At 45.0% G+C, this 20,730-nt stretch overlaps 1 protein-coding gene across 1 annotated transcript in view; it reads right to left on the bottom strand.

The window, feature by feature from the left end:
* The window catches only part of LOC117953076 (titin-like), a 225,219-nt gene that overhangs the window by 161,026 nt on the left and 43,463 nt on the right, over positions 1-20,730 (bottom strand). The window contains 20 exon segments of the mRNA XM_034885791.1: positions 159-372; positions 483-778; positions 862-1,140; positions 1,238-1,516; positions 2,182-2,460; positions 2,704-2,985; positions 3,247-3,525; positions 4,117-4,404; positions 4,718-4,996; positions 5,698-5,976; positions 6,353-6,631; positions 7,387-7,668; positions 7,778-8,056; positions 8,707-8,985; positions 9,092-9,373; positions 9,899-10,177; positions 10,267-10,548; positions 10,772-11,335; positions 11,653-11,931; positions 12,995-16,798. Of these exon segments, the coding sequence (XP_034741682.1) occupies positions 159-372; positions 483-778; positions 862-1,140; positions 1,238-1,516; positions 2,182-2,460; positions 2,704-2,985; positions 3,247-3,525; positions 4,117-4,404; positions 4,718-4,996; positions 5,698-5,976; positions 6,353-6,631; positions 7,387-7,668; positions 7,778-8,056; positions 8,707-8,985; positions 9,092-9,373; positions 9,899-10,177; positions 10,267-10,548; positions 10,772-11,335; positions 11,653-11,931; positions 12,995-16,798 (9,363 nt within the window).

Below are 20,730 nucleotides of genomic sequence, written 5' to 3'. Positions count from 1 at the left end.
GCAGCAGTGTTGAAGCTTATAAAAGAGTAACAATGAAAGCTGGGACCCTCGTTTTAGCCAGCGATGCATATGTGAGATGAACACAGCCACGCAAGAGTTGATTTAAAAGATGCAAGTCAAACCTTTGACTGTCAAGTCTGCGCTGCAGCGTGCAGAGCCAGCATCGTTACTGACTTGGCAAGAGTAAACTCCACTCTGGGTGACACCCACTGAATAGAGCTCTAAGAAGCAAGACAGTCCCTCCAGCCCTGTGAAACAAGTGGGCCCGGTCATGAGCTCAGTCTTGTCCTTGAACCATTTGACCGTGAAGGGTGGCGTTCCCTTAAAAGTGCCCTTGAAGCGAACAGTGCCATTTGGTAGAGCCGCCTGGGACTCAGGCACCGTCACAAAGCTGGGAGGCTCTGAAGAACAAGACGGACCATGTTAAAGTGTTACTCACCTTTTTGGTTTGGGATTACACAAACAATGACGTCTAAAAGCACTTTCTAACCTTTAACCACGAGGGATCCACTGCAGTTGCAACTTCCTGCTGCGTTGGTCAGTTTGCAAGAGTAGGAGCCTGCATCAGATCTCTCCAGCTGTTCAATTTCAATGGACACATTATTGTCCTGCTGAATGAGTTTGTGTTTTACACCACTAGAGACTTTGGTCCCGTCTTTCTGCCATTCCACAGAGATGGGGAGGGAACCAGATATTTTGCAACATATCTGAACAAAGGAGCCCAAGATCTCTTTCATGTCTACCAGGGGTTTGATGAAGCTCGGGGCAATTACTTGTTCTGTTACCAAAGGAATCATAAGAAAATTATTAGACTTTATTCAACATCTCTACGTCTAAGTACCACAGGAGTTTCACACCAACCTAGCACGATCACTTTGACTTTGCAGGTGCAGCTACTGATGTGGTTTGACACCTCAAAGACATAATCTCCTTCATCCTCTTTCTGAGCGGACTGGACCTTTAGGCTGCTGATGTTATTCTCAAAGATCAGCTTGTGCTGCCTGATGGACTGAAGCTCCCTGCCATCTTTCATCCATTTCACTTTGAGTTCAGGGGAGCCTGTTACCTTACAGTCCAGACTGACTGGATCTCCGACTGTAACCTTTATCACTTCAGGTTTCTCTGTGATCTGAGGAGGCTCTACAATGCAAAGCAAAGTAAAAAAGAAAGTACAGAGTTTCATGCAAAGTTAGGACCATGGAAAGAGATTTGATAGCTTAGTTAAGCACAGGTATACCTTGCACCGTTAGCGTGGCAAAGCACTTGTCCTGCCCAGCCTCGTTTACCACCTGGCAGGTGTATTTCCCATTGTGTGTCACCTCGCAGGCAGGTATTCTGAGAGACGCCACATTGTTTTCAAATGTTCTCTCGATCTTTGTATCCTCCAAAATCCAGTTCTCATCTTTTTGCCATTGTACAGAGAGAGTGGGAGAACCCTTGACAACACACTGAAATTCTGCCATTTTACCCAGAACGGTGGCAGTGTTTTCAATCCTCTTGGTAAATGTTGGTGGTTCTATCAGAGACAACCAGGGAAATGTTAAAGGAAACCTCCAGTTTTTCCTACCCTGGAAATCCAGAATCCCCCCAAGATCAATATTTGAATTTACTCAGCAAGTTAATCTGGCATCAAGTAGAGTTCTAGAGTGGTCTAGACCTGCTCTATCTGTAAATTATAAAGTGGTCTAGACCTCTATCTGTAAATTATAGAGCGGTCTAGAACTGCTCTATCTGTAAATTATAAAATGGTCTATAACCTCTATCTGTAAATTATAGAGCGGTCTAGACCCGCTCTATCTGTAAAGTGTCTTGAGATAACTTGGTATGAATTGATACTATAAACAAAATAGAATTGAGTAATGCTGCTCATCAACTATGCCATTGTGGCCAAGCTGCACCAATCACATTGGAGTATCCAATGTAGGCGGGGCCAGAGGCGAGCTGCACAGATGACGACAGTCTAATCTACCAGTTAGCCAGTTAGCTAGCTGGTCTGGATACGTCCCCCTGTGTGTTGTTGTGATTGGTTGTAGTATTATCCAATTGCAGGCAGTGAGATTTTCAAGCGCTTGGTGCCTTTCATTACTCGATGCCAGACCCTCAATCTTTGGAATTTGGATTTCCAGGCTAAGTTTTTCCGCAAAGATTCAAATGTGGATTTTTAATTATCATGAGACCAACCTTTGAGGCTTAGCGTAGTCTTACAAGTACAGGTTCCCGTCTCGTTGGCCAGCGTGCACTGGTATTCACCAACATCTACAGCGTCACATTTGTGCACCTCCAGACCCACAGCGTCACTGATCTGGGAGAAGCCATGTTTGGCACTGGGTTTGATCTCCTTGGCATCTTTGTGCCATGTTATCTCAAACGGACCAGTCCCAGCAACCTGACACTCAAAACAAGCAGCGGCGCCCTGCACAACATCAGCTGGGGCCAGCTCTCTAATAAATGATGGCGGTTCTGAGATGAGAGAAAGAAAACTGTCATCACCTTTTTCTCTTGACTTCATTCTTTTCTAAAAACTACAAATGCCGCAGACTCCATCAAATATGTTCTCAACTATGGAAAAGTTTTTAAAAGCCATTTTAATAATATAGTGATTCTCAGCATTGTTTTAGTAACGCGACATCAACCCTCCTGTTGTCCTCAGGGAGATAACATGAGGGTTGAATGTCCTGCACCATGTCTTCTGACCCAACTGACCTTTGACCCTTAGGTCCATGCTGCAGCTCTCGCTGCCGGCCTCATTGCGAGCCTCGCAGTAGTACAGCCCGCTGTCTTTAACGTCCGTCCCCCGGATCTCCAGCGTGGCCACAGAGTTAACAAAGGCCATGGTGTACCGGGCGCTGGGGCTGATCTCAGAGCCCTCCCTGAACCAGTACACGTCTATCTCAGGTGTGCCCGTCACCTGGCACTCAAACACTTTACTCTGACCGGGACGGACCACGGACACGCGCGCCGGCGTTCGTGTGAACTTAGGGGGCTCTAAGGAAGACAACAATAGCTGTAACCACGGGGATAATAATACGACTTCAGATCCAGTATTAGGGACCACTAAGGTCTATGTAAAAGAGACTTTAGATACAGTATTAGTATTTTATAAAAGCATCCAAAGACCATGTCCAGGGACCTTTAATTAAATACTTCATCACAAAGTGGAGGGTCAGCGTCAAGGCAACAGACTGAAATTCAAAATGTTCATAAGAACAGATGGATGGAGACATATTTGACATGAACAATGATAACCTTTGACAAAGAGCGTAGCCTGGCACGACGTGGAGCCCACATCGTTCTGGATCTCACAGACGTACTCTCCAGAATCTGAGGTTTTGGCAAAGAAAAGCTCCAGGGAGCTTGAGGTGTTGTCTTTGATCACAGAGCAGTCGACACTGGAGGAAACCTCCTTCCTGTTTTTAAACCACTTGATGGTCAGGGGGGGTGTGCCCGAGACCAGGACGTTAAACTGGACCTTTGAGCCCGGCAAGACATTCATGCTTTCAGGCTTTTCCAGAATCCATGGAGGTTCTGGAAGAGAGAGAAGAACCAAGAAAGGCTTCTGAAAACGGCATATGGAGAACATCCAGCCCGTCTCGGGTGAGTTGGAAACCTTATTTAATCCATTGATTTGTGGACAGGGACACAATTTTTTTTCCCGTGGTGGTGAGCACGACTTTGAAACACACACACACACACACACAGAAACACACACACATACATACACGACTGTTAGCCTAATGTACTCCAATGGGAAGCATCTTCCATAAAAACAGCACGATTACGGTAGGATTGAAAAGACGTAAATCTGCGTAAAGAGGTCGGTCGAAGGGGGGGTCGCGTCCCGGAAGTGGATCCCGTCCCGGAGGCGGATCTTCCCAGGAGACGGGCCGCATCCTGGAAGCGGATCGTGTCCCAGAGACAAATTGCGTCCCGGAGACGGATTGCGTCCCGGAGACGGATCGCGTCCTGGAAGCGTATTGTGTCCCGGAGGTGGATCGCGTCCCGGCCGCCGTTGTTCCGATCTCGTTGACCCCTGTGACCTAACGGAGAAATTGTGTCCCTGTTGACAAATCGTTAGCTCTAAGTAACTATTGGCTGATGAGACACTCGTCCTCACACCTTTGACAAACAGCGTCCCAGAGCACTGCACCGCCCCCGCCTGGTTCCGAGCCATGCAGGTGTAGCTGCCGCTGTCTTTACTGTCGAGATGAGAGATCTCCAGAAAAGCAACGTTCTCAAAGAACGTGCATTTGTGTCTGTCGTCCGTCTGGACTTCCTTCTCGTCTCTGAACCACTGCACGGTGATCGGCAGCGAGCCGGACACCAGGCACTCCAGGTGGGCAAACGAGCCTTTGATACCTTCCGTCTTTTTTAGTTTTCTCGTAAAAGACGGGATAATTATTTGATCTGAATTACATAAAAGGAAAAAGGAGAGGTGAGAATAGGGATGGCCAATAATAATTAATAATTTAATTTTTTTGTTTAATTAATTAATTAAAAACAGTGTTGGCCAAATGAAGCTTGGTGAACCAGTGTCTGTTCTGTCCGAGCCACTAGATGGCGCTCTCTGTTCAACATTCATTAGAGAATACACTGCATTAGCCATTTAATTAGCTAATCAGTTGTGAGAATACAGACACTGGTTCCCAGAGCTCCACCCGGCCATCGGATGTAACCACGCCAGGCGTAACCAGGGCGACCTGGTTCCTGCAGAACTGACCGAGCACGGTGAGCGTGGCGTCGCACGAGCACCGGCCGGCGTCATTGGACACCTCGAAGGTGTAGTCGCCGCTGTCGCTCTTCTCCGTTTTGATGATCTTGAGCACAGAGCTGGTCTCTGTGCCGTGGATCTTATATCTGGGGCCGGAGGTCAGCTCCGTGCCGGCCTGCAGCCATCTGGTCCGGAGGGGTTTGGTGCCCAGGAAGCGGGCCTCCAGCGTGGCCGGGTCCCCCTGGGTCACGCTCACGGACTTGGCTTCCTCTGTGATCTTAGCGGGCTCTGAGACGTCAAACACAAAGTCAGGAAAGAATCCAGAAACACCGTGTTGGGCTGGAGACTCCGCATCAACTCATCAAGTCATTAAATTATGTTTATGATATTTGGATTTGATAATTGATTAATTATTAAAGTTGTTTCATGCAGAAAATGTCCCTCAAATATGAAGGTTATTTGCTTTTCTCTGTTTTCTTTGCCCTCTGTTGCCTGACGTCACACACACACACAGAAACACACACACACACACACACACACACACAGACACACATAGACAGAGAGAGACACACACACACAGACACACGTGCACACAGACACACACACACGCACACACACACACACGCACACACACACACACACTCACTCTCTCACTCACAGACACACACACACACACTCTAACTCTCTCTCTCTCTCTCACACACACACACACACACATACACACACAGACACACACACAAACACACACTCACACATATACACAGACACACACACACACACACACACACACTCTCATTCTCTCTCTCTCTCACACACACACACAGAGACACACAAGTATCAACACCAGGCCACTGGAGGGGAGCCTCCTTAGAAGCATACAACATGGGCTTTTATATATTCTCCACATATATATACACATATACACATATATACATATAATGACTTAATGAGTTGATGCAGAGTCTGAGTTGTTGCGCCCTGTAACCAACCTTTGACTGTGAGCACAGCGGAGCAGGTCTGGCTCCCGGCCTGGTTCTGGGCCTGGCACGAGTATTTGCCGCCGTGCTCACTGTGTACGTTGGTGAAGTGCAGCAGAGCTACGTTGTTCTCGTATGAAATCTGAATGTTTTCAGCCTCTGTGAGCTCGTGGTTGTCTTTGGTCCATGACACGGTCATGGGCTCTGAGCCCCTCAGGGTGCACTGCAGGGACGCCTCGCCGCCCACCAGAACACTCAAGTTCTCCAGCTTTCTCACAAACGACGGTGCTTCTACAAGGGAAACGTGACGTGAAATAACATTATTGGCTGCTCTACTGGAAACTAGCCACGCTTCATCCTGCAAGCTCGGGGTTTTCTATGAGATTCATGTTCTGAAACAATCCAACGGGAATCAGCTGAAAGAAACATTCTGGACCAATCAGAGCAGAGTATACTGACACAGCAGATCTGTTGCTAAACTCAAATAAAATCTGATTTTTACTAATATTTCTGGATATTATACTATAATACTCATTTTTTCATTTGTTTGAGACGGGCAACACAGATTTAATAATGACTACAATGTATTATGACTACACATGTGACCCACTGGGCCTTTAAAGAGAAACTATAGCAACCAAAGAGAAACCATAGCAACCAGACCAACCTTTCAGCGTGACGTGACACTCAGAGGAAGCCCTCCCCACTTCATTCTCAACATTACACCGGTACACACCGACGTCTCCGGCCTCTACGGCCAGCACCTGCAGGGCCACCAGCTCGTCTTTCACGGTGATCCGGTGTCTCTTGTCATTCCTAATCAGCTTCGTGTTTTTATAAAACGACACCGTGAAAGGGGCGGAGCCAGAAACTTGGCCCTCCAGTATCATCTCAGAGCCTTTCACCACATCTTTGGGCTCCAAGCTACGCACAAACAACGGCGACTCTAGAAGAGAACATTGATAATAATCCGCATGAAAAGCATCCGTTGGAGTTTTATCGTGATGTTGCAGATGCCTTGAGTGACTTCTTCAGCTCTAATGACAAGACATTCGCAGGTTTTACCCCGTGGAGAGGCCACGCCCATTTTAAGCCAACGAGGTCAACAGTGACCCATTTAGGTTCTTTAGCGGCTCTGGAAGTGTTTTTCCCCATTCAATATTTCCATTGACTTTCATTAACCCTCATGTTGTCCTCATGTGGTCCTATATCAATGTTCTTTTTAACTACCCAAAATAACGTGATTGATTCCCCACAACGCTCTTTGCTCCCAAATTTCTGATATGGAAACTTTAATAAGGGGTCAAAGTGGACCCGAGGAGTTAAAAAACAAATAATGTAAATCAAAGGAATTTACATTAACTCGTTATTAACGCATTCATTATGACAGCCCTGAGGTTGATTTCACACAGATTTGAGGCTTTTACAGGATCATGGCCAGTCTATCTTGGATTGTTTTAGACATTGGGACTGATAATCAAAGTCTTTTTTGGGGAAAATGGACAAAATGTTGACCCTGAAGCCAGGCTGTTGAACTCTGAGTTCTCAATTATGTCCTCGTCCAGCAGAGGGCAGGAGAGAGGCGTCTTCACAGGATAAACACTGATGATTTGTCATTGGAACCGAAGGAAAGAAAATGCCTTCAATGTCAAAATAAAAGTCATTTAACAAAACTGGGAGTACAATAAAGGACCAACCAACCTTTGACTGTAACTGTGCTGCTGCAGCGGTCGCTACCAGCCTCGCTGGACGCCACGCACACATAATCTCCACTATCCTCTATTGCACAGTTGGCTATTTCCAGAGCTGCCACTAAGTCAATCAAGGACATTGTGTATTTAGGGCCGGAGCTGATCTCCATCTCATCCTTCAACCATTTAAAAGCGATGACGGGGCTGCCCGTCACCTTGCACTCCAGCTTGGCGGAGTCGCCGCTGGTGACGAGCTTAGTCGCCTCAAGCTTCCTCACGAATGCGGGAGGTTCTGAGAGAAGAGGTTAACATTCATTAACAGACACAAGACATTATGTTAGTATCACAATAGATTGACAGCATGACATTTTCACACAGCTAAGGACACTTCAATAAGGCACCTTTCACAAAGAGGACTGCGGTGCAGTCCACCTTCCCAGCATCGTTGGACACTTGGCATGTGTATTTCGCCGAGTCACTGGGTTTCACAGAGTGAAGCTCCAAAGAGCTTGAAGAAGCATCTTTCTTTATGAAATATGAGCCTCCAGTTGTAATCTCTTTTTCTTCTCTGAACCACTTTACAGCTAAAGGCGCTGTTCCAGTGAAGGCTGTTTTGAAGCAAAGAGTTGTTCCCGGTATAACATCCTGGTTGTCTGATTTTGCTGTGAACACCGGGGGCTCTGGAGGCCGTGGACAAAACAAAGATTCCACGTTAGCATGAAATCGTTCAACGATTGTACACAACAAAAAGAGGCACAACATAAGCCATTTAACCTTTGACATAGAGCGTGCCGCTGGTTTCCTTAAAGCCGGCTGAATTGGTGGCTCTGCATTTGTAAACTCCCGAGTCAGCTTTCTCCAGCCGTATAATTCTCAGGGTAGCGGAGCTGTCTTTGAGTTCAGGCTGGAATTTGGATCCAGACGTGATCTCCTGGTCGTCTTTGAACCAAGCTATGGTCATTGGTTGAGACCCAGACATCTTACAATCCATGGAGACATCCTTACCGATGTTTCCATCTACTCTTTTCAGAGACTTGGTGAAAGTTGGAGGCATTATCCGATCTGGTTGTTGAAGAAAAAACAACTCATGCATTAACACAATTTCATAGTTTTTTTTAAAAACATCCTTTGGGTCAGATGTAAAAGGAAACGAGACTCTGCACAGTTTTTACTTACAATTAAATCCAATTTTTCAGTTAGTAGTAAGTCCCCAAACGTTACCTTCAAGTTAACAACCTGAGCAACTAAGACTTGTTATATTTTCATTATACAGTATGTAAAACAGAAAAAGCATGATCACATGTTAAAGAAGCAGAAATCCGGAGCTAACCTAAGATTGTGACTGAGCATGTGCACTGGGCTTTCCCAACTTTATTGGACACCTCCATCTTATACTCTGAAGTGTCTCCTTTTTCTGCCGTGAGAATCTTCAAGCTGGCCACATTGTCCTTCAGAGTCATCTTATATTTACGCCCACTGATCATCTCCTTTCCGTCTTTAAACCATTTCACTTTAAGGTCTGGGCTTCCAGAAATTGTACACTCCAATGTGGCCGAATCGCCTGCAGTCACACTAATGGACTCTGCAGGTTCTACAATCCTGGCCGGTTCTAGGATAAAACAGATCCGTTAATTATTAAAATATAGAGACACAAGATCCCTAGGAACTCAGCATAGGAGCATACAAGCATCTCTGCATCAAAGATGTCGACCGACCTTGCACAGTCAAGGAGGCTTCACATTTCTGTTGACCAGCCTCATTCTCAGCTTGGCACGAATACTTGCCGCCATGGCTGATGGCCACTGTCGTTATCGACAAGCTAGCAACGTTGTTTTCAAACACCATCTTGATGTTTGGATCGTCATCTCTCAGTGTTTCAGAGTCTTTCATCCATTTTACAGAGATGAGAGCTGATCCCTTAATAGTTCCCTGGAGTTTTACCGTATTTCCCAACACCGCTGTCACACTCTCAACCCTCTTCGAGAAGGTTGGCGGTTCTACGAAAACAGTTAAAGAGTCAACAACTTAGTTTAACCCTTGTGCGGTGTTCATATTGTTGTTACACAGCCAATGACCCCAGGTCTGGAGGACCCACCACATTATTAGTCTTTTAAATCAATACGGACAAAACAAGTCATCTGCCATTTACCCCTGTGAGATCACATTAATGATCATATGATCATTACCGTTTTTGTGAGAAAACAAAGAAATGCAAATATGAAATAGGCAAAAAAGAAACATGATTTTTGATTATTATTGGTGCTTATTTCTTAGAACGTAATCAGAACAGGTGAACGTGCTTGTAATGTTGTAACTCTTTGTGAGAATAGCTGGTGCAGAAAGACAACATGGTTATTTTGTATGTTCATCACAGAAAATGAGCAAAGACCAATAAGTTTGTTAGAAGAAATAGTAAATAGCATAACTTCTTTTTTTCAAGCAGTGAAACCGGGCCCACAGACCTGAACAGCACACAAGGGTTAAAGCTCAAAATGAACCCTCAGTCAATAAGCTTTACTAACCTTTAAGTTTAGCTTGGGCCTTGGTGGAGACTTTCCCCACATCGTTAGATATGACACACTGATAATCTCCAACATCTGCACTATCAAAGGTCTGGATCTCCAGCCTTGATAAGGAATCCTGTGCAAATATTTTATATTTCTGATCACTGGAGATGGCTTTCTTATTTTTTAACCAGCTGATTTCAAAAGGAGCAGTTCCTGTGATCTCGCACTCCAGCTGAGCTGCTGCTCCCTTTATCGCTTCAACTGTCTGCAGCTCCTTTCTAATGTATGGGGGCTCTGGGTGTCAGAAGGGTACGTATGCAGTTAATACCAAAGGTTTTCTGAAATGGACAGTGAGTGTAAATAAAATGCAAGATTTGACAAACCTTTCACAGCTATAAGAGTGTTGCAGCTCTCGCTGCCGGCTTTATTTGACACCTCGCAGGTGTAACTCCCACTGTCTGTGACCAGAAGGTCCATAATCTCTAAAGAGGCAACTCCATTCTTGAAAGAGATTTTATATTTGTCTCCATCACCAAGCTCTCTCTCATTCCAGAACCAGTGGATATGAAGTTCAGGCGATCCTTTAACGGAGCACTGTAAGCGTGCAGCTATACCTTGTTTCCATGTAATCTTAGGTTCCATTTTCTTAACAAAGATAGGCGGCTCTGAAAGGAGTGTTCAGTTCAAAAACACACCAAGATCATCATCAAGAGTGAAACAGTAAACAAAAACAAAATAACCCAGACAGAAAAGTGTGAAAAAAAAATGCAAAAGGAAAGACAACAACACAGCGGAGCGTAGTGTTAGCGTCAGCAATAATCCACTTGCTCATTTCAGAGTTATACGTTTTCCTAAAAGCTAACGGAAAGATCATCTTTAGGATCTTACCTTGAACTGTTACCACAGCCTCACATGATGAACTCCCAGCCTCATTTGTGGCTGTGCAAACATATTTACCCGAGTCCTTCAGTTTGGACTTGGGTATCTCAACAACAGCCACCTTGTCCTCAAAGGACATTTTACACTCCATGCTTAGGTGGACTTTTTTGCCATCCCTTGTCCAGGTGACGGTCACACCAGTGTCCTCGTCCACCTGGCACTCCAGCCTCAGAGCGTCATTGACAGCAGCTGACACTGGCTCAATGGTCTTAACAAAGCTGGGCTTCTTGATTACCTTGAGCTCTGTTGTAAAAGTAGCAGTGCCTACACTGTTGGAGGCCTTGCACAGGTACACTCCCTGGTCTGTCAGCTCAAGACTTTTAATGTGAAGGGAATACTTGTTCTTTTCACATTTCATTACATAGTTCCCTTCGGAGGAGATGGCTATGTTGTCCTTGTGCCAGACAACTTCGATGGGTGAGGATCCAGTGAGTGAGCACTGGAGCACAGCTTGTTTGCCCACATATAAAGTCATTGGGTCTGGTTGTGATACAAATATTGGTGGGTACAATTCTATGGAGAGCAGGTAGAACATGAAATTGAACAAAGTTTTAGAAAGTAGAAGAAATACACTATCAAAACATAACCTGTGCAATCTCAACTTGGTAATCAATTTAGGATTGCATATGAGAAAATGCGATCCTCTACATTGTCATACCTTGCCAAAATGTAAGACCAGATCCAATTTATTTACAAATCATCACTTCCACATCGCCCAAAATTGATTCAGGGAATACAAACACATTGCAAATATGTATATAATTCTCTCTCTCTCAAACAGACACATATATAAAGCAGGAATAAAAAATGAGGTCCCACTGGGGTCTTACCGGTGACGATGAGCGATGCAGTGCAGCTGTCAGTGCCATGCTTGTTTGTAGCCTTGCAGGTGTATTCACTGCTGTCGGCTTTGATTGGGTTCAGGAGCTCCAGGGAGGAACTGGTGAGCCGGCTGAGGATCCTATACTTGTCGCTCTGTTTGATCTCAATGCCAGACTTGTACCATTTGAAGGTGACACTCGGAGCTTCCTCAATTTCACATTCGAACTTGGCTTGGCCGCCGATGTTGATCTCCAGAGGTGTGATTTTCTGCCTAAAGACAGGTGGCACTGAGGCACACAGACAAAAGGGTAAATGTTAGTCATGGAATCTACCAAACTCTTGTACAACATTGACAGATCAGGAACAAGGTATGGTGAAATGCACGATGGTGGATACAGGAGTGACTGTGGAGGAGAAAAATAGCTAGAACATTAGCCCCAAATGATGATAGCTATCTGCTATCACTGATTTTACATGGGGCTAGGGTTCCAGCTAAAATGAAGAGAAACCAAGAGTTTGTGAAAGATGAAGCAATGTCATGTTGAAGACCTGAAAGCATGCAGAGAGACATTGTGGAGAGAATGGACCTGAAGGAATGTGAAAGATCATGGGTTTAAAACAAAGGAACTGGTTGACATTGACATGCTATAGTGACCATGGAAAGAGGTTGAAGGTTACCTGAAGGCCAGAATCATGACAAGCCTTTCAGCGAGATGCATATCGTGTAAAGAGAACAAAGCTAAACTTGCGTGGCTGTGACGGTTCTGGCCTTTTGGCAAAAATTGACCAATGATGTGGAACAAACAAGACATGGTGAGTTAGTATCATCCAGTGACCTGCTAAGGGTGCTCATGCCGATCTATGAAAATGAATATAGAGACCAAAATGATAAATGCATCATATCATGTGATGAAAAGTCTTGAATTGTAGATGCTAGATCACACCCGATACATGTTTTAACGTCAACTCAAGATTACTGCGCAGGCGTCAATGCCCAAGATTAAGGGTTTCCCTGACTGTCAGTGTTGTAAGTATAGAAGTAAATCACCAATAAGGCTAACAAACCAAAAACTACACACTCAAACTGGAATGAGATCCAAAATTAAGGAATTGTTAACATCAGCACCCAACGGTGTGTAAAATCAAAACATGGTTGTAACGTCTGTTGATGGGAGTTAACGCCCAAGTGTTGACGCCTGCGCAGTGTGCCCACGTTGACGTTGACACTTATATCTGAGAGAGGTAGCATCTACTGTCTTGAATAAACGATTTTTTTTTTGAAATATTAGTCGTTCTTTGAGAAAGTGGATGGATGAATGAATGATACATTAGATTTTCCTGTTGTCAAACCTCTTGAGACCACAGTGAGTCTTGAAGATGTTGTGGTCCTGCCAGCTTCATTCTCAGCCTCACAAACATATTCTCCTTGATGCCTCTCCTTGACAACTTTGTTGATAACCAATGTGTATGTGTCATGGTCTTTGGAACACTTGAACTCGTTGCCAGATTTCACCACTTGCCCGTTGAAAAACCAGTTTACCTTTGTGACATACTTAATGGTGGTGCTAAAGGTTATTTTACTATCCTCGTCGATGGATACGTCTTCCAGAGAGGTGACTACCACAGGGTATTCTCTCTGCTCTGGCCTGGAAACTGTGCTCTCCTCTTTAAAGAACTCCTCCCTGTGCTCCTTCTGGAAGCTGATTTCCACCTGTTCGGTGGGGACAGTTGTTGGACGCAAGGTAGTGGTAACCATAGCTGCTCCTACATCCCTCTCTTCGCCTTTCACCCTAACTGACCTATCCTCCTGCTTTGAAACCTGCACTGACTGCTCAAAAGCCATGTGAGACTCTGTAGACATTTGTACCTGGGCTGAGATGGACTGCTCCATCCTTGCTGCTTTAGATTCCTGCACCACAACCTGTTGTTCAGCTGCAGCACATTCAACTGCCATTTTAGACTCTGTCCTGAGTGCCGCAGCCTGAGATCTTACCGCAGTGAAACCCACCACGCTCTCTGCCACGTTCACAGTCTCTACCATGGATGACAGCATTTGCTTAGAGCGGGTTGAGGTGACCTGCGCCCGTTGAGGTTTGTCTAACTGCATAGTGCCCGGCTGTTCTGAGGTAAGAACGTGGGCTTCCTGGTACACTATGGAGTGGAAGGCTGCCTGGAGTTCAGTCCTGAGGTCAGCTGTCTGAGGGTATTTACCCTCAAAAGCCAAAGTTATCTCCATGGGAGCACCTGTCGTCGTGATCAGGTATGTAAACATGGCTCTCTTAGGCTCTCTTTGAACCTTAACTTCCTGTACTTCTACAGCTTGTAACCTTCCTACAACGTCAGCCAGCAACACCGGCTGGTCTCTGGCCACAGCAGACTGAAGGGCGTCTCTGAGCTGATTACGTATATTTAGACTGAATGGCTTAGGGATCTGAATGACAAACGTCATCTCTTTGGGAAGAGGTGTGGTGTCTTTTGATTCTGATGCCAAAAGGGACAGTTTTGGCTGTGTGGTGACAACGACTTTAGCGGACTCAGACTTGGTTATCACCTGAGAGAGCTCCCCCGTTAGCACCTGCTTTTCGTCCATCACTATTGACTGTCTGACTGACTGGCCCTCTTGGATCTGAACAGCAAAGTCCTGTTCTGCTGCCTCTAGAAGAACACTAGTCTCGGTGGAGATCTCCTTCTCCTCAATCTGGATTGGCTCGGTGGGAAGTTTTGGCTCTACAGCCATCTGGCAGGTGAATTTATCCACTGCTGTAAGACTCTCAGTGTGACCCTCCTCTAAAGCCCGATTGTCTGCCACACTAGTGACATGCATCACATTGACGCGATCCTCCTTTTGCACCAAAGCTCGCTGCTGCTTAACGTCAGTAGTAACTGGTGTCTCTTTTGGCAGCTGCATGGGCTGGAAAGAGAGCTGGAGGATTTTTTGAGGCATGGGCTCAGTTCGAAGCTGAGACTTATCGCCAGTGACAGACAAATCCAACTCTGTGTGATAATCTGCTACGAGCTCCCGTCTCTCTTCCGAGGTAGCTGCATGACTTCTCGCCTTCTCTTGTTTCTGCGCTGCAACCTGCTGGTCAGGCTTCTCAATTAGAAGAATTCCCTCTTTGGGAAGGGCCTCCACAGGTTGGGTTGACTGAAGATGCAGAAGAGTAGGGGCTTGTTTCTGGGGCTGGATAGTCATGGTGCTAGCCTTGGCCTCAAACTCTGATGTGTCCTCACAAACAACTGTCCTCTGCTCATCCTGGCTAACGCTGTGAAGCAGAGTGGGACTCTTCCTGACTCCTGCCTGCTCTGGTTCTGGTTTCTCACAGGTGAAGCCCTTCTCAGATGGAAGGAGGTCCTGATCTGTGATAACCTGCAGGTGCAACAACTGCTCGCCTTCTACCTGGGACTGAATGGACATGGCACTGTCCAGACTTGGCAGCTGCTGAGTGGGCTCAGCCTGCAACATTTGCTTCTCTTCTGCAGTCAGAGCCACTTTCATCATTTTATCCTTACAAAGATGGGCTGTCTCCTCAACGGGCTTCTGCAAAGAGAACTTAGACTCCTTGGAAAGAGTCTGTTTGGACTCGCTAACTGAAGCCATGACAGGTCGGTGCTGTTCTTTCCCAACTAAAGACTTTACAGCAGAATCTGCTGTTGCTAGTGTAGTTGTGTGGCCCTCTGCAAGCACCAGTTTCTCTGCGGACTGGACTGAGTATAAAATTTTGACACCTTCTTTAACTTTATAACCTTTCTCTTCCTGAGGTTTGGGGATCTCCTGAGACTGCTCTTTAAGGAAGGGCAACTGCAACTCGACTTGATGCCCACTGACTAGATGTTTGGGTTCTGAAGTGGGCGCGACTTTAGCAGACTTCCTGTCGGGCAGAGGCTCAGTGCTAACTGTAGAAAGCGTGGTGAGCTCCTCTGCAACAGCTGACATAACCATTGATCTCTTTTCTCTAGCTGCCTGCAGCTCAATGACCTCAGGGCTTTGAATGCGATCGCAGTGCTGCTCAGTGAGGTCCTGACTCTCTTCAACCGACGATGTGAACGTGGCCACGTGAAGCTGTTTCACAGGAACAGCTGAAACCTGAGGTGGATGGGTAGGAACCACAGACACCCTCTCCTCCATCTCGTGAGACTGAAGCACTGCTGCCTGATGGGTCATTTGCTCACGATGGATAGTGGCGGCAGAGATGTCTACTTCTCTAAGTGAGCCCACCTGCTCACTGGGAATGATCTGCCGGTCTTCAGTACCGATGGTGTAAACCATCTGATCTGATCTGTCCTGACCTGGAAGGCTGACCTGGTACAAGCGAGACTCTGTTGCTTGTTCTGTCGTTGTAACCTTATAACCTTTCTTCTGAACCATGGTTACATGCTCCTGTTTCCTCGATTCTTTAAATACAACAAGCTCAGCGCTACAAGACGCCTCTCCAAATTGGTTGGAGGCCTTACAAGTATAGAGCCCACTGTCTTCCTGTTTGACACTCTTTATATTAATGACACCAGATCCATCTGGGTTGGCAAAAATGATATAGTTTCTACTGGGCTGGATCTGAAAAGCCCCCTTGAACCACTTTACATCAGGTATTGGATCACCACTGGCTTTGTAATTAAAAGAAACTTCTCCTCCTTCTGAGCACCTCACCGGTTGGATTTGAACTGTAAAGGTTGGGGGTTGACCTGTGACTTTAAACATCTTTTCCACCCATTTCTCCGCCTGGCCAACATCCTGCTTTTTCACTTCGAGGTATGTGGTGCTTGTTGTCTGGCCAAATCTGTTGGTGGCGGTACAAGAGTACTCGCCCTCATACTCAGACGTGACCTGAGTGATAACTAACGTGTACTCCTCATTTGTCTCTATCAGCTTGTAAATGGAGGAGCTCTTAATTACTTTTCCGTTGTGGGACCACTGAACTGTCGGCTTTGGAAGGCCGGACACTTTGACGGTAAACCTGGCCGTTTCCCCGCTGGTTACAGCTGCTGGGGCAAGCTGGCTAAGGAAAACTGGCTTTTCTTTTTTCTTCTCAAAAGAGGAAGAGTAATGTTTGGGCTCTGGCTTGAGTTCAAGTGTTTTTGTTTTCTGTGGTAACTGGACACCAGTGTAGTAGGTTTCCTCTTGTTCTTCCACAGTGGTGATGGTGGTGCTACAACGCTCTGTTAGGAAAACATTGAGCAAGACTTATGACAATATCCACAACACAAAAACTATTAACATTGAATTGATGAATGCAAACATTGGGGCTGTCCTACTGCTACTGCAGGGTGCATGTGGACCACATAGAGAAGGCTGAGTTCATTACAGGAATCACACTTGACTGGACAAAGATTTTCTCTAAAAGAAGTTGACTACGCAGGTTTCATGCTTCTTGGATTCAGCGTGGTTGGGGGGTTGTGGATGGCGAGCATGGTCGCCCCAAACCTTTCATTCAGATGTGATTTAAAGACCAGAGGGGGTCAAAGAACTGACTTCTTCTCTTCTGTAGCCAATCACTGTAACCCGCGGTCCAAATTGTTACATTATCTTGGATGAGCCTGGCTTGGCTATCAGACCCTCTGCGTGTTTTTGTCATTATGCCGTCCAAACCGCCGTCCAGACCGCCCTGATCGTCCAGACCGCCGTCCAGACCGCCCTGATCGTCCAGACCGCTGTCCAGACAGCCCTGACCGTCCAGGCCGCCGTCCAGACTGCTGTCCAGACCGCCGTCCAGACAACCCTGACCGTCCAGGCCGCCGTCCAGACTGCTGTCCAGACCGCCGTCCAGACAACCCTGACCGTGCTGAACGTAAGAAGCATGAAACACGTTTAATAGTTTCAGGGGTTGTTGCTCCATTTCTCCCTCCGGAGGAGACTGTGGAAAAGCTCTTATATTACGGTGCTTGTCAAAGACAAAAGCATATTTGTTAGTGCTCAGTTAGATTTTTTACTTTAAAGTGACAACCAACATACTTCTAATTATATATATTAATAAAAGATTAAAACAATAAATCAAAATGAAGTCTTTCAATTTGTAAAGATCCTACCCACAGTATTATTTGACTAGGTGATTAAGAGAGGACACCCCTTTAAAATGTGTGATGAAAACAGAGGAAATGCTTTTAGCTTGAGCTCCAAATTTCTCTCAACACATTTCTAGAAAAGACTCCAGTTGTAATTCAGCAACCATAATCAAACATTTACTGAACTTTTATTTGTATTTTGTGTTTTTTTCATTGTCTTTGTTGGAAAGATTTTCAAGTAAAAAAAATTGTAAATATTTTCAAAAAGCCAAACTTTTTCTGAAGGTAGTTGCAGTTACAAAGGTGGACTGAAATCCATCCCATAAGGAGGCATACGCATTTACTTTTTTTATGTATATGTATATATATTTTTAATGTATATGTATATTTTTTTATTATGCCGTAAAAACACATAATTGAAGCCTTTTGAAATTTGACCTTTCTTTGACCTTTTCTTCGCTGAAGAAAGTAGTTTGTTGTTCTGGTTATGAATCACCTTTGCTATAACTTTTACTTATGACACAAGTCGATGATTACAAATCGATCAATTAGATTGAAGGTGCCGTAGGTAGGATTGGTAGGATAGGAAGTCAAAAACTTCTCAGTCCTTCCTCCTTTATTCAGCAGAAGCCCAAATTGGTCTCCTAAGCCCCCCCTCCATGAGGGAGGACGACTGCGTGTGCATGAGCAGTCATTAGGCCCGTTCGAGATGAGCCAGGTCTGCGCAGAATCCATCACCGGCGATCGGCGCCCGTTGCATGCCGGTTAGATTTGTGTCTGACTTGATCCCGACTTGCTCTGACGTCATGCACACGTAGGCAACGGAAATCTCACGAGAGCAAGGCGGCCGCAGTTCTGGATTGCAGGGGGCGCGGTTGCTTTTCACCGACTGCAAGAGCCAGGCGGACCCAGGCTGACCCAGAGCATGCTGGGAAACGCCGGCATCTCAGCTGATCTAACAGCTGATTGGTTCACAATCGATTGAACATGATGACGTTTTATATAAACTTTTTTTTTTTTTGAATCAGAGGGATTTTAACAGCTATTTGTCTGATTTAAAGACTAATTCTGTCCAGAACACGTGTTGTGCGGCTGATTGTGACGTTTAGAAGTCAGAGAGACTAAATCCGTTCAGATCACAGATCATCTACAGTGTGTTGTTTATTAAAATCAGCAACAGATCTCATGTAGAACATTCTACTCTGTTATAATTAAAACAACTGGAGACTGGGTACCAGCTGATATGTGGGTCTGATTAGATTTTATTAAATCAGAATCGCACCAAAGTGTTTTTATCACTTCCTGTTCAGCCTGAACACGGCTGGAATCGGCTGGAAAATGTCCAACTTTACCGCAGATTTTTGTCCCCCCCGCTGCTGCCACCTGCTCTCATCCACTTTGCAGGTGAGGTGCAGTTCATCTCGAACGAGCTTAGTGACACGCAGTTAGACCCGTTCCGGCCCCCGATTGGTGCATCTGAGCAGGGAGGGTGTGATTTTTTCAGATCCCACTACAGGCTGTAGGTGGCGCCAGCTTCAAGAAGTTCTACTGCAATTTAGGGTAATTTTCAGCAAATATGAAAGAAAGATAGTTTTTTAAGTTGTACCTACTGCACCTTTAAGTACAGTGTTTTTTGTCAGAACAGACCTCAGGAAGTCATTATATGGTATCAGTTCCAAAATCAGGTAATGTATTGGCACTGCTGTCAAAATATATCCAATTATCCCAAGTCCTACATAACAAAGGTCATTTTTGAAACCTGTATTTTTCTATTAATGTGACGATCGATAAACAGACCATGTAAACCCCGGCCGACTGTGTTAACACTGAAAGAGCACGCTCAGACTCCAACTTTAAAACATGTTTTATTATATAAACTCTGGGACAAACCAACATGACGTCTGTACAAATAAATCATGAATTTCGATCTTTCTTTTTACCGTTTTTAAATGTACTTATACTGGTAAATACCACTCATACACTCCTAAAAAGGACAAATATTTACAAGACACCACAACTTATATTTAATCTTGTTGTAATTTTTAAAAATTTCACAGTATCATCCATTTTTAAAATTTTACAAATTATGAATTACCAGCTTGTTTAAAAATCCCAAAAATATTCAAAACTCTTAGACACACAAAGAAATCAAAAAAAAAATACTGCAACAGTCTTTTCCAATTCACACATGCAACAAGCCACTGAATTCTTTCAAGTAAGCATTATGTGTTGCAGAGTTGAACAAATTACTGCACAAAATCCAAGTTCAACCTGTTCTCACTCCAACCTCGCAAAATACGGACATTTGGGCAGTGGGCGTCTGCGTCAGATACGACAAAAAAGCTCTCTCCAGTGAGGATATAGAACGCACCAGCGAGCTCAGCAACTACAAAGGCCGAAAGTCCACATATGGAAGTTGGTCGGGGGTGGGGCTTCAAACAACACAGGACATTCCCTAAACTGTCCCATTGTTATTTTCCTAAACTCAACCGCACCATTATTGTCCCGCGAGTCATTTAAACGTAAGTCCACCCACAACCTTTTCCTTACCCTAACTGCCTCAAAAGTGACGCCAGTAGTCCAAACCAAGCGTGTTTAGATCTGACGTTAAAGGAGACTTGTAGCATCAATAAAAATGCCAAACTAGACTTATAGCATTACTAACAATGATAGAGGATACTTATAGCGTCAATACCGCTAAAGGAGACTTCAATAACAATGCCAAGGGAGACATATAGCGACAATAACAATGCCAAAGGCACCTGACCAAGCGTCCATGTTTACGCGATAGGAGTGAGATTTGTTGCCAGATGACATTCAGGAAACATTTTTCATTGATTTTCTTTCCTTCTGCAAGATATCAAAATATCAAAGTTTGCTTTCTCAATTAAGTCTCTACATTACATGTAGATTTCACTGCTAAATATTTGTTATTTTACCTTTTATTTCATAATAACTACTGATTTCTGGTCAAACCAAACTCTGCAGGGATGTCACCATGCTGGCAAGTTTGCCGGAACCTTTAAAAACAACAACAGGTTTATGCTGATTTCTTGCTTCTAGTCCCAAGTAATATATTAATATTTTAG

Source organism: Etheostoma cragini, chromosome 11 (assembly GCF_013103735.1).
Source record: "Etheostoma cragini isolate CJK2018 chromosome 11, CSU_Ecrag_1.0, whole genome shotgun sequence".
Lineage (NCBI taxonomy): Eukaryota > Metazoa > Chordata > Actinopteri > Perciformes > Percidae > Etheostoma > Etheostoma cragini.
Note: the sequence above shows the minus strand (reverse complement) of the source record. Positions and strands in the feature narration are given on the sequence as shown.